The 13,527-nt window shown below is 35.6% G+C and overlaps 2 protein-coding genes across 13 annotated transcripts in view; one reads left to right on the top strand and one right to left on the bottom strand.

Annotated features, from left to right (window-relative positions):
• CASK (calcium/calmodulin dependent serine protein kinase) overlaps positions 1-13,527 on the top strand; it is a 220,612-nt gene that overhangs the window by 119,549 nt on the left and 87,536 nt on the right. For all 12 annotated transcript variants that reach the window (XM_072027795.1, XM_072027786.1, XM_072027779.1 and 9 more), the window contains exon 6: positions 8,891-8,993. In XM_072027795.1, the coding sequence (XP_071883896.1) occupies positions 8,891-8,993 (103 nt within the window). The remainder of the gene's footprint in view (positions 1-8,890; positions 8,994-13,527) is intronic.
• GPR34 (G protein-coupled receptor 34) lies at positions 1,891-6,322 on the bottom strand. The gene is made up of 2 exons (XM_005012484.6): positions 6,182-6,322; positions 1,891-4,424 (listed from the first exon to the last, which is right to left on the bottom strand). Exon 2 carries the CDS (start codon positions 4,399-4,401, stop codon positions 3,256-3,258), a length of 1,146 nt encoding a protein of 381 aa, XP_005012541.1. The 5' UTR covers positions 4,402-4,424; positions 6,182-6,322; the 3' UTR covers positions 1,891-3,255.

The following is a 13,527-nucleotide window of genomic DNA, read 5'->3' as shown; positions in this document are numbered from 1 at the left end:
GCCAAAGAGTTGATTTTATTTAATGTATTCTGAATAGAATCCGTATCATACAAATTATACAATATCACAGTGATGACTTCTCATTTTTTTGCTCCTAATTTTAACAATGTCTCTGCTGTTATATTGCTGTTGTGCAGAGTTGATGTCTTGCCCCTTTTTTTAGGGTTGGCTACTCTTAATAACTGTATATTGTTTGAAAACTTTGTCACCTCCTTACTGTCACTCATTCCAGATTGTATTCAACGTATTTGTAAATTTATCCATTTGCATATTCTTGAGGAATGTCACAAAGAAAAAAGCTATCTACTTTTTAAGCTTTATTTCCAAATTTCAACGAGTTCCAAAGCAAGAATTAACATCTAACATACCAGGTTTCTTTTGACCCTTTAGTAAGTGATCTTGCTAGAGTCCACTTACATTGTATCGCCTTTATCCCAGAGTTTCTCAGCTCCTCAGAGGGCTCCTCTGCTAGCTCCTCTCTAACAGCACCTCTGTAACTGATTTTCTGGTGCATGACTTCCATCAAACAAATCTCTTCATTTTTCCCTGGGTATCTTATACACCCGAGTTTGACTAACTTTATTTGTTGGTGCTATGGCTTGGCCCAATGCAAACAACTAAACTATACCTCCTGAAATCTCTCAAATATTTGGGTAACATTTGTTTTTCATTACTCGTGTGCAGTGGCTAATGAAAGCGATAGATGATCGTCTATTGAAATGCTTTTGAAACCTTGTAGTTTGTGGCATGTGGTCCTAGGAAAGCGTTACTCAGTATTTTTTCTAAGTTATTATTTATTTCTGTAAAAACATCTGTTAATACTGTATGTGGCTTCTGTAGTGCTCCTTCTCTGTAATCTGTAGAGAGTGGCTGTCATGTAGAACCCACTTAATCAGTGCAAGTACGTATGTGTGTTTATGGCTTTCCTCTGGAAGAAAATTTTTAACAACTTTCACTGTTAAAAAAAAAAGTTAAAAACAAGCCTATATAATAGTATTCACATAACGGACCACAATCATGAACTTGCGCTATAGGATTGACATTTTCCTGTTGTCTTTTCATGAATTGCTTACAAAATAAGGTTGTAGTAACCAAGTAAATGTTACATTATTTACCAAAGCATATCCAGAATACTATTTTTTTTTCAGTAGTGCAGTGTCCATGAATTGCAATCCTTTTGATGAAAATTCTTGTTTAAATAGAACACTCTCTTGAAAATTAAGAAACCCTGCCCTTTTTTTGTAAATATATATATATGTGTGTATACATAAAATAAAACACACAGCCTAGTCATTGTACCTGAGTTAACCTGTTTACATCCACTTGAACCAAATGTTGTGGTTTCACACAGCAGGCAGCTTAGCCCCCACATAACCACTTACACACTCCCCCGCAGCAGGCTGGGGGAGAGAACGGGGAAGGTAAAAGAGCAAGAATGTGTGGGTTGAGATATAGACAGTTTAACTGGGGGGAAAAAAAAAAAGCTGCACAAGCAAACCAACGCAAAGGATTCATGCACTGCTTCCCATTGGCAGGCAGATGTTTAGCCACTTCTAGGAAAGCAGCTGTTACTTGGAAGACAAATGCCATCACTCCAAACATCACCTCTTCTCCTTCTGACTACTTTGGGCCAGCTGTCCCTTTTGTGTCCCCTCCCAGCTCCTTGGCAGGGCAGCGTGAGAAGCCAAAAAGTCCTTGGCTCTGTGCAAATGCTGCTCTGCAACAACTGAAACATCAGGGTGTTATCAGCATTATTCTCATCCTAAATCCAAAGCATAGCACCATGCCAGCTACTGTTTAAGAAAATTAACTCTATCCTAGCTGAAACAGGGACACCAAAACTGAAGTAAAATCACATAAAAATTAAACCACAATTATATCTAGGAGAGGTGAATTGTTATGTTTTCTTTGTTCAGTAAGAGTTTTATGAGTAGTTTCTATAAAATCAGAATATTGTACAGGATTAATAAAAAAAAAAAAAAACTGAAAGTTTTGACATAGATTAGGTATAAGAAGTCACACGATCCACCAGAGAAGTTTCTGAGTCATATTAAAATCAATATCAAAATACTGATCAATATTAAAATCAATATCAAAATCAACCTGAGCAATATTGCTTGTTTGACATAATAGATCCTTATTTTGTAGAGCTACCGTCTGGTATCTAATCTGTTCACCTTTCTGGCTAGACATTTAAATTGTTCTCTGTATAGGTGCCTCTTTGCATGTCTTTGTGTCTAACAACCACCTTCAGCCCTCTTTTGTTCTATACAACTTTACAGTTTGAAATTCTAGTTTATAAATACATGAACGGGTAAGTAGACTAGTTGACTGACCTTAAGCAAAGGTCAAAGCTGATGCTTCCAATGTGCAAGAGAACTACTTTCTCTCTATATATATATACTTATATATGTATTATTTACAATTATATATATATATATATATATTCTGCTCTATATGCTCAGTTTGGTGAGCATTTTCCTTGTTGAAATACTCTGGGTAGCTGAAGTCACCAAATTTGTTCAGTTATATGAATATGAAGGAAATCTTAGCTAACTGAAAATACCCGTATGTTTTCTCTCCTTCATGAATTTCTAATTTTCTTAGCCATTGCTACTTTTCCTCAAGTATTCAGTGTCAACATTCATTAAAATGTTGAAAATATAATAAAATGTTTAGGAGGTTTGTATATTTTAACTTTGATATTTAATAAAGTGTGCCTTCTATAATTATAACTGAATCAGTGGCAGTCATGTTCTTCACCTCATGTTTAAGCCACTTATGTTGCTAAATACTCAAGTATTTTCATGCAAAAAAAGAGTTCTGTAAAATGCTGATCTCTTTGAAGCCTATTAAAATCGAGAAGTACATAAAACCTTTAATGATTCGTATAGCTCTTTTGAATAGGGCACATTACTTTCAGAAAATTCATCTGCTGTTTACATACACAGATTGGTAATATTTATGTCTATACAGGCGCAAACCACTTTGTAGAAATCTCCTCAAAGAGTTAGTGTTCTACATTAGTCCCACAGAAGGTATCTGAGATAAACTTAAGGACGTTTCCTGTTTTGTTTTCTTGGATAAACAACCGTGGAGTACTTCAGAAAAGTCACTTCTCATTTTCACAAACAGAAGTAAAACTTCTCGTTTTTTAACAGGAAGAATGAGGCAGGATTAGTAGCCATACAGTACTGCATTTGGTGCATCTTGAGTTGATGTCCTAGAGTGACAAAGAGAGAAGCTGTTACCCATTTACTTAATCAGATCAGACTTCTTCTTAACAGAACTTGAGTGGGGAGTGGTAGTAGAAAATCGCTCTTGTGTATATTGTCCAAGTTTTATTTCTGAAGTACTTTCCAGAGTTATGCTTGAATCTCCATGAATTCTTCTACAAATAAGTTGGAATACAGTCTTACGGACACTTCTGGACATCAGGAAATACATAACTGGGTCTAAGCAACTGTTAAAAGATGAAAATATGAGCATCACCTCATTGCTTCTGTGAATGATTCCCCTCCAATAACAAGGTGGATTTTGTAACTGTGATGTAATGTAGACAAATCGGAAGATGTGGTATGGAACAAAACAGATAGTGAAAATAATTAGTACAATAAAGGAATTCCTTGCTGTCTGGGTATATTTTGCTGCATTGGGAAAATTAGATCTTCTTCTTGAGATTTTCAGAAGGTTCTTGGCAATTTTAACATATGAAAGTATCAAAAGGAAAAAAACTGTCCAAAAGATTATGACAATAATGTAATTTAAAACTGCTTCTGTCATTGCATTCTTTTTAGTTCGGTAATGAAAGCACCTAGTAGAATTTCTGACCTCACTCTTAAAGAAAGATGGTACAACTACTACTAGAAATCCTGTTAGTGCAAGTGCCCACACAGCGCAACAAATATATATACTTTGGGTAGCAGTTATCATTTTAGGACGCTTTACAGACTTAGTTATTTTTACGTAACGATCTAGACTAATGAGTCCCAACAGTACTATGCTAATGTACATGTTCATGTAAAATAGAGTTCCTACAATCTTGCATAAAATATGTCCAAACGTCCAGGTGTTATTGTTAACGTGGTACAGTATTCGGAAGGGAAGACAGAAGATCAGCAGAAGGTCTGCAATGGCCACATTTAGCAAGTAAACTTGGATGGAATTCCTCTTCTGGTGAATGCACAGGAAAGCAAACAGGGCTATAACATTTCCAGCCAATCCAACAACAAAAATGACCGAGTAAAAAAGTATTAAAGCAGATGATAGCGCATCATCTTCTAAGAAACAGTTGGTGTTGTTTTGAATTTCGGAGGCGTTTGTGGCTAGGTGGGTTTGGTTACTCCAGGAGGCTTTGTGTGGAGGAATGGTCAGTAAGTCAGCTGAAGCTGCAGCCATCATTTATGAGGATTTTCTTAGCTGGTCTGTAAGGATGCAAAGAGAAAATCTAAGAATTAAATCATCATAGGATCACTTTTGTGTCTTTGCTTGCTTTGTTGTCTTAGGTATATACATAGTCTTACAAATAAGACAATAAGTAAATAAAGTAAATGCACCAAATTGTACCCAAGTAGAAGAAGAACTTTCAGGCAAATACCATGATATAATGTAATGCTAGAACATTTAGTTCCCTGTTTTTCTTCATGCAAAGTGGGCAAGAACAGATGGTACAGAGTACTCACCCAGATTGCTATTCTTATCATTACATTTTTATTACTATCTTAAATTGTTTTAAAATCAACTACTACGTTTTGTTGAAAAAAATAGAAATTTACATTTTTTGCTTGATCTGTAAGTACAAATCAAATGTTCTCATGTTATTTTTGTGGTGTTTTTTTTTCTGACACTGAGAAAAAAAAAATAAGATGCAATGAAGTGTAAGCGTAACTAAGTACTGTCAGTTCGATAAAATACATAAAAATATGTGTATATTAAATCAATTCTAAACTCAATGCTATTGATTTTAGGTAAGTACCCAATGCCTTGCTTGTTAGTCACTGGTTTTCATTCAGAAAAGCAATTGCCATTTGATGTTTATTTGGCCATGTAATGTGTTGTAACACTGTGAGTCAGCACTGTTATGTTAGTTTCTTTTTAATAACTCATATTTTCATGTAAATGTAACTATTTTTTCCTTTTGTTGCAAGTTCATAAATCAAGATTGTGCAAGGAAACTAATTTTAGCTTGAAAACTACATTATGCAGTAACAGATTGTTTTCACATCTTTACTTATTTTCATAAAGTTTTTAATTTCACTGAGCTTATTTTTCACCAGGAAGGTACAGTCTAAAAGATAAAAATCAGCTTTGACCAAAGAAAGAAAGCTCCCTCCCAAAAGAAAAAAAAAAAAAAAAAGTGGTTAGCACAGCGGAATAGCAAAGAACTGTTTAGAGACTTATGACTATTAATAATATATTTTTTTTCCTTGATTTGTACGCCGCAGTGGTAAAAATTTGGTGTTTGCAGCAGCTAGCTTCTGTTCTCTCAATCTCAAAAGAACTGCAAAATTGTTTTTGGTATTCTGAGCAGATGTCTCCAACAACAGTAGAAAAAAAAAATTTACACAAATTTAAAATAGTTTTTCATTTGCATGGTTGGTCTTAAAAATGCAAATTTGCATTTAAATGTGTGATATAGCTGTGGTAGCATTTTAGGCAAAGTGCATAGTAAAAGCTGATGTACATACAGAATCTGAATTATTGAGAATGCGGTAAAATATTTTAATATTTCATGTTGGCTGATCTTAAAATTGCATTAAATATGGGCAATATGTTGGCAGTTTTAAAATTACTGCTGTCTTTTCATATTTTCATTTAGTAAGGTATGAGCTAGAAGTAATTTTGAAAGTTGTTTCTGGTTAAAAAGAATGCAGTACCTTCAAATACGTGGTAAAATCTATATATTGTTTTAAAATCTTATGTCTGTTGCTTATCTGTAAAAATGCTTCACATCATGAATTGCATAGTTAATTTACATCTTTTAGGTGAATGAGAGATGGAAAAAAGCAGTTACACTGCAGATACATCAGAAACATAAGTTTTGTTATCTGTAAGCAGGCATGCACACCAGCTGTAATTACAGATGAATTAAAGTCTGAAGGCTGGTAGTGCCTTTGTAATTAAGAGACATGTCAATAGTAATTTGTTTTAGTGTATCTTAAGTATAAAAGAAGCCACTTACCATTTCTGTTTTAAGAGCTTCTGCTGATTTTGAAAACCACTGCTGAAGACAGGGAGGAGTAACATGCATGTCCTCTTATTAGAAAGCCAGAGTACCAGCTTCTCTATGAAAGTATGAAAATCAGCTGACACAGTGCAATTAGCAACAAGGGGAAGTTTTAACTAGTGTTGCAACTGTTGTGTTTATTCAAAGGTATTTTTAACTCACAAAACTCAGTTTATTGAAAAGATTGATTTTGTTGTTAATTTGGGTTTTTCTGGGAGAGCTTCTATCTTAAAGTTTTCTGTGAATTGGAGATTTGGATTTTTTTTTCAGAGAAAGTTTATTTCTGGTGATTAATGCCAGTGTCTTCCTTTTTGAGAAGCCATTATGTTGGTACAGCATGGAAACAGTATTGCTTCTTAAAGTTTTATGTGTAAGGTAAAGAGAAATCAACACCACAGTGAAGTGGCACATTTTCCTTTGTTGGTGTAGACCTTACCATCTGCCTTCCCCCTTGCTTGGAGTGAGAAATCTGAGGTTCATTTTTTTCACTCAAAGTGGCAGTGGTGATAGAATGTGAAAGTGTGCAGCTTCACTGTTTCAATAAGGCAGAAGTGAAATAAAATACCTGGAGATAATACCACCTGGTAATATTATTTTAAATAGGATGTAAGGGGTTGAAGATCACACTTATAAATTGCAAATTTTAAAATTGGTTCTAGAAGTATTATTAAAATAAGGTAGCCTGAATTTAATGATAACTCAAGAATGTTGTCTTAGTATTCTCCTTAGTATTTGAAATAAGAATTTGCATGATAACATTCTTAATATATCATCTGTCTAGGAATCAGACTTGTTTGGGACTGCAGGTTTCTGTTAGACTGTTAGACTTGCAAACAGGCTCTGCAGTCTTACTTGAAGCTACTTGCTCTCAGACAATTACAGCTTTCCAAGGAGAACATGGATGGTTACAGATGATTTCTTAGGTAGTCAGATTGAGCCCCTTGTAGCACCTTTGCACTAGTCTGGCTCAAAGGTCTAACGTGGTTATTTTCCTTTTAAAGATCATACAACATGTCTGGAGTGTTATTTTTATTTCCATCACATGTTTTTATTGGAATACCCTTGCTGCTAGTTAGCTACTAGGTAGTACAAATACTTGGGACAGTGATCACCCGAAGTTGTTCTGTGCTTGTTTTTATGCCTTTTGAGTCCTCCTCAAGACCCAGCTGAACTAGACAAAATAGAGCCAAGCCTGTTGTTTTCCAGTTTTGCAGAAAAAAAAAAGTTGATGTTACTATGTTATCATAATTCCATCCTGATAATTAATAGGGCCAAAATGTGTAAGAGCAGGTATTCATAGTTATGTCACAAAATCTGATTACCGTGCTATACCAAGAAGTAAATGATAAGTATCAAAGGTAACAACAGGTCATGACTCTCTGTGAGTATATAGGTGAGACTATGGGTAAGCTGAGCTTTTTCAGTCTTCTGATATGATAATTATATCCTTCAAAGTCTAATATAGTAAGCTTGGCTTTGAGTATTAGAGAACTGTGGGTGTCTTACAAAATGGTCCTCAACCTAAATTAAAACCATACAATACAGGCACAAAATAGCATAGAAGGAATTTGCATGTGGATTGTTCCATTCTTTGCTTGGTCATCCATACAGGGAAGTTGTAATTCTGCTGTTTCAGATTTGAGCAGTTTAGTTCACCCCCAAAAGCAATTTAACCTTAGATCCTCTGTGTGGTAAGCAGCTTTGTTCTCTCAGTTTCCTTGCAGGAGGACGAGTGTACAAGAAAATCTAACTTAGGGCAGCACATACTTGTGAGAAAAGAAGGAAAATACTGAAAGAATGTAGGGCATCCTATTTTGAGTTCCTAGTTTTTTAATTTAAGCAGTAACATTTCCTCAAGAAGAGGTTTACAGATCCAATATCCTTTTAAATAATACAGTTGACTGTGCAAAGGGTAGCTCTGAGTAAATGTAGGAAGTTGATCGATGTTAATTGCAGTAGTTGGGCTATGTGTATTAAATACTAAATTGCATTTTGGTAGATTTTGTCAGTATGTTGCTTCCTCCCACAACAGTCACTATCCTTCCAAATAGTCACATAGTACTATTCTTTTTTTACATGTTACACCTCACTATTATTAGTGGAAAGACTGTAGAAAATCAAAGGTACAGATGACTGTGCATGGTATACAGTTTAGAAACCTAACCAGTTTTATCATCACTTACTAGAAGCATCACAGGGATGTAACATTTCTTTCCTGCAGCTGGAAAGTGATTAGTGACTTCCATGATTAAGGCTCAAAGCAAGTTTTATGTTCTCTGTAAGAAACCCACTGTGCCACAGGGCAGGATGTTTTTGTTGTGAAGCTAGAACAGGGTAAGGCATAAGGTAAAAATAAAAAGCGATACCAAGAAAGAAGTTATCAGCATTCATTTTTATCTTCATTTTATAGTGATTTCAGTTTGTGTTCCTTGTGAGTTCTGTTAAGTCATGAAAGGGTTTTACTATGCCTGGTACAAGTGAAAAGAAAACCAATGAGAGAGCAGCTTGTGCCAAAAAATATTGGAAATGAAGAATTTCTTTTAAAAATACTTTTTTTTTTTTATCTAGCTTCTGTTTGCAAATATTTGAAAGTAAGTTCTAAGGTGCAAATTGTATGTTTTGAAATAATATAATAATTTGCTTTTTCATTGTTTTTGTTTTCAGCCACACTGTGTACTGCTTGCCTCAAAAGAAAATTCAGCCCCAGTAAAGCTTGGTGGCTTCGGGGTAGCAATTCAATTAGGAGAGTCTGGGCTAGTTGCTGGAGGTAAGAAACTGTCCTTCAAAGTTATATAATATTATGCATGTTCTGCTGCAGAGTTCTGTGCTTCCTATGCAGCCTGGCCTGCAAAACTAGGGCTCAAAAATAATCTTTCACTAAAGACTTTGCTAACATAATATATGCATGCAGCTGATCTGAACTGCTAGTAGAACGTACTACGTTGTTGTGTGTACATTTACTGAGTAGTAAATCCCTCTAAACGTTACTCAACAATGGCTCTACGCTGTTTTTACCAAAATAAAAATGAAAAATGAAAAGATTTTTCCATTTTAGTACAATCCTTGACATAGTTAGTCCATGCTTGACAAAGCACACAAAATATAGATGCTGTCAAGAGTAAAATGTATATCAAAGCAATTGACTAAGGGTTTAGTACAGCATCCTTAATGCTCCCATATGTTTCTTAAGCAGTTTCTGCCAGAACGCTACACTGTTTAATAGCAAAATTTTACTAGCTTCCATGTGTAATTCTTTCCTGTTTTAATATTTCATTGTAATTATTGCATAAGACATCAATATCTTGATTATGTATATTTTTTGACTAAGTGTGTTTTGTTTTTTGTGAATTTTATTTCCTCTAGCTGCCTTCCATATTGGTCCAGACAATAGGGTTATGCTTTAATCAGCCTGCACAGATGAAGGAAGACCCAATCAGTTTTCTGGTATTTTCATTGCCAGAGTAGGAGACCACAACAAAGGCTTTTATTAATTTTGCTTTTTTTTTCTTCAAAAGGGAGTAACATCCTCTCAATACATCTCAGTACCTTCTTCAAAAACTCACGTTTCCATATCTAATTGCTTTAAAGATCTGTGTCAATTTGGCTTTTATGTGACCTTTAACATGAAAAGCAAATCCAATTTAAGCGTATCAGCACTTCCATTCTCTTCCAGTAATTAATAATACTGTGGATATTTTTTGTTACCTACAGGCCTAGATATGTCTTTTCTAAGAAAATACCCATTCAGTTAAGCTAAGTTTTTTCCTAAATAAGAAGCTCATTTCTTTCTTTGCTTTTGCCACGTTTCTCAAATTATATCTTAGCCACTGCATTTTTTAATGATAGTTCCTACAGTTTTGTTTATGATTCTCTCATTTTTCTTCTTTGTGTTCTCTCTGAACAACTTCATCCATTTTTTCTGTTGCAGTTACTCTTCTGGAGCTAATCAGATACATTGTACTTACTTTCAGACTACTAGCTTTCTTACAAGAAACCTGAAGTTCAGCTTGGAAAAAAAATCCTTCATTTTCCCCAAAATTCATCGTACCCTTCCTTTCCTGTTACCATTCACTGTTCTGCAGTCCCATTCATCATTCATGTGCTCAACCTCCTTGCAGCTGACAGTGCTGGCCTGGCCCTTCCTTTCCTATGTAAATGTTTTAAGTTCTTTTTAGTTCTGTTTGCAGTACTTACAGAAGCTTCTTCTTCTTTTTTTTTTTTTCATAAGCCTCATCAGTATAACATTTCTCTGTTAGTTATCTTTTGCCTGTGATGTGTCTCAGTCTCTGCCATATCATTATGCCTTTATATCTTTCTTTCCTCTTTCTCAACTGTCACTTTCAATTTGTAATCTGTGCATCAGCACTTGTTACCTTCAGCTTCAAATTCTTCACACTTTCAGGGATACTTAGAGTATTTCCACTTCATTTATATACCATATAATGTCTCAATTCTACTACTTATTTCAAGTTTTCTCCTTCACAGACTCCTTATCTCTTTCTTCTGATCTTCCATTCCAGTCCTTGTACTTCAAACTACATCTTGCAGTTCCTTTCCCTTCCAGAGTCCTTCCTGAAGGCATATTACTAGACACTCCCCTATACAGCACTTGCAAGATTTTATTTCTTCAACTTTACAGTATCATTCCATATGTAAAGGTTAACGGTACTGTCTGTACTGGCCTATCAATTTCCTTTAGGAAATTGTCTACATAACTGTTTAAGTTTTTATTACGCCCTACATATAAATTCTGTTTTGTAGTAATAATAATAAAAAATTAGATCTCATTTGTCAATTTTCTCCTGAATGAAATAGAAATTGTCCTTACAGATAAGATTATGTGCAGTAAAATAACCAACATGCTTATGTTCACATTCTTTTTCACATTTTTAGGTTTTAAAAAATTGATTCTGCTTAACATAGTCAATTATTTCACCTCTAGCATGGCATTTCCGTTATTTAGTGGTTGTTTTCAGCCATAATACATCAGAAAATAAATTCTTACTTAAATAAAAGTTTTTACGGCATTAAGCTTCTCTTATTGACCCTAAAAACCAGTGTGCTCCTAACCTGTTTTGGTTTTAAGTACACCTTAAAACTTTTACAGTACTGGAAATACACTGTCTTATATGTACAAGAAGTAGAATATTTACTAATCTTTCTGGATCTAAGTAATATGTATTACTAAAATATCTTAGAAGAATCTATTCATTACTAATGTAAATTCCTATGGAAATGATTCTAGTGTTCAAAAATAGAAGAGCTTTTATCTTTCCTTATTTTATGTTGCTTGGAGTGTGCTTGTATGTTGCTTTATATCCTAAGCCAGAAAAATAGATAGCTTTCCCTTAGAAAAAGCATGTCCTTGATAAAAGTAGTGTAACAGTAGTGATGTTCAGCTGATAGGACTCTTCCCTTATTCTTGCATACAAAACTCAGCCATTAGCAAGAGCTCTTTAGTATCCGTGGTGGTCACTCTATTCTGTGGTAGTATTTTTCTTCTAAAATAGGATCTGCTGTATCTAAAACATTCAGCAGTTACCAGTGTTTTAAACTTTTTTCTTTCATGCATTTGTGCCATTTTGCTTACCTTTTTATATTGATACATCTATGCCTGACAAGCCCAGATTGTGTGTTGCCCAGGAGAACACAAATAGGATGGAATTTGCTCCCTCAGTTTCTGCTAAGCCTACTGTCTAGGAACAGCTTTGCTTTATTTATCACTGTGGCATTATTTTTTGAACTTAACAAAACACAGCTTTCTTTCGGTGTGCCTAAATTTTGAGGGAAAAAAAAAAAAAAAACATTTGGGGATTTTTGTAATACAGCTAGTTCCAGATATTGAAAATAAACTGGTCCCAGTCTTTTGACATAAGTGAAAAATCAAGTTTCTCATGATAACAAGATGACATCATACTATAAGTCACGAGTGAAGATGCTTAGAATAGATTTTAGGAACATGATAGATGAATAACTAACAACCCTGTGGAGTTTTATTTTTAAGAAAGTTAATTTCTGTTAAGCAACTACCCAAAAAAAAATGAACATAGCTGTAACTCATTTTCCATAAGACCAAAAGGGAAAAATGTAAGGAAAGACTTTTAATTCCACTATATTTGCCTATAAGCTACAGTACAATGAAAAAGAATTACGAGTTACAGGAAACTGTTTTCATGAACTATCAGTCTCTGAAGGCCTCTTTTACTTGCAGTTCTTATGACCAGATTTAGAAAATAGTGCTAATGTGTATTCATTTGGAGCATTCATGTAGGTATCTTAAGATGGAAAATCCTAATTTGTAACTGAAACTCTTCTGTGAGACAGGCTGTAGACAGGAAGCAGTCCGTGTTTGCATGGTGATGATGCAATGGGAGTAGTGGAACCTGAGAGGTCAGTGAGTTAGTAGAGCAGTCTTGTATTACAATCTCTGTCTTCTTGCATGGGCAATTTTGCTTTCAGAAAATGGTATGAATTGTCACAATGCTTTCTGAAATGATCATAGAATCATAAAATATCCTGAGTTGAAAAGGGCTCACAATGATCACTGAGTCCAACTCCTGGCTTCATACAGGACCACCCAAAAATCAGAGCATGTGTCTCAGAGCCTTGTCCAAACGCTCCTTGAACTCCAGCAGCTCGGTGCTGTGACCACTGCCCTGGGGAGCCTGTCCCAGTGCCCAACCACCCTCTGGGTGCAGAATCTTTTCCTGACACCCAGCCTGACCCTCCCCGGTCCCAGCTTCAGTAAATGTGTCATCAGGTTGGGCAGACAGCAAATAGCATTTATGCTTATTCTCAGGATTTTTAGCTAGTATGTGGGCTAAGAGCCAGAAGAAGCTTCAGTGGTGCCCAGTGCCAGGACCAGAGGCAGTGGGCACAAAGTGGAGCCCAGGAGGCTCCCCCTGAGCAGCAGGCAGCACTTCTGTGCTGTGCGGGTGAGGAGCCCTGGCACAGGCTGCCCAGAGAGCTGGGGGGGCTCCTCCTTGGGGACCTCCAAAAGCCACCTGGGCATGGCCCTGGGCAGCCTGCTCTGGGTAGCCCTGCTTGGGCAGGTAGCCTCCAGGGGTCCCTGCAAGCCTCAGCCATGCTGTGAAACAAAAGCCATTGAATCCGCAAGTGCTATTTCCTGCACTTTATTTTCTCCTAGTTTCACCTAGCAGAAAATAATGTAACTGCTTAGACCTAAATGGTATGAGGTTCTGTACTAGCTGTTAAGTCTTGTTTATTGATGGACAGTTGACCTATTTTTACTTTTTTCTATTAGCAGCAAAATGTTGCTGCTAATCCAGTCCAGTTTTGAT

Source organism: Anas platyrhynchos, chromosome 1, assembly GCF_047663525.1.
Source record: "Anas platyrhynchos isolate ZD024472 breed Pekin duck chromosome 1, IASCAAS_PekinDuck_T2T, whole genome shotgun sequence".
NCBI lineage: Eukaryota > Metazoa > Chordata > Aves > Anseriformes > Anatidae > Anas > Anas platyrhynchos.
The sequence above is the reverse complement of the archived record's forward strand: the minus strand, read 5'-3'. Positions and strand labels throughout refer to the sequence as shown.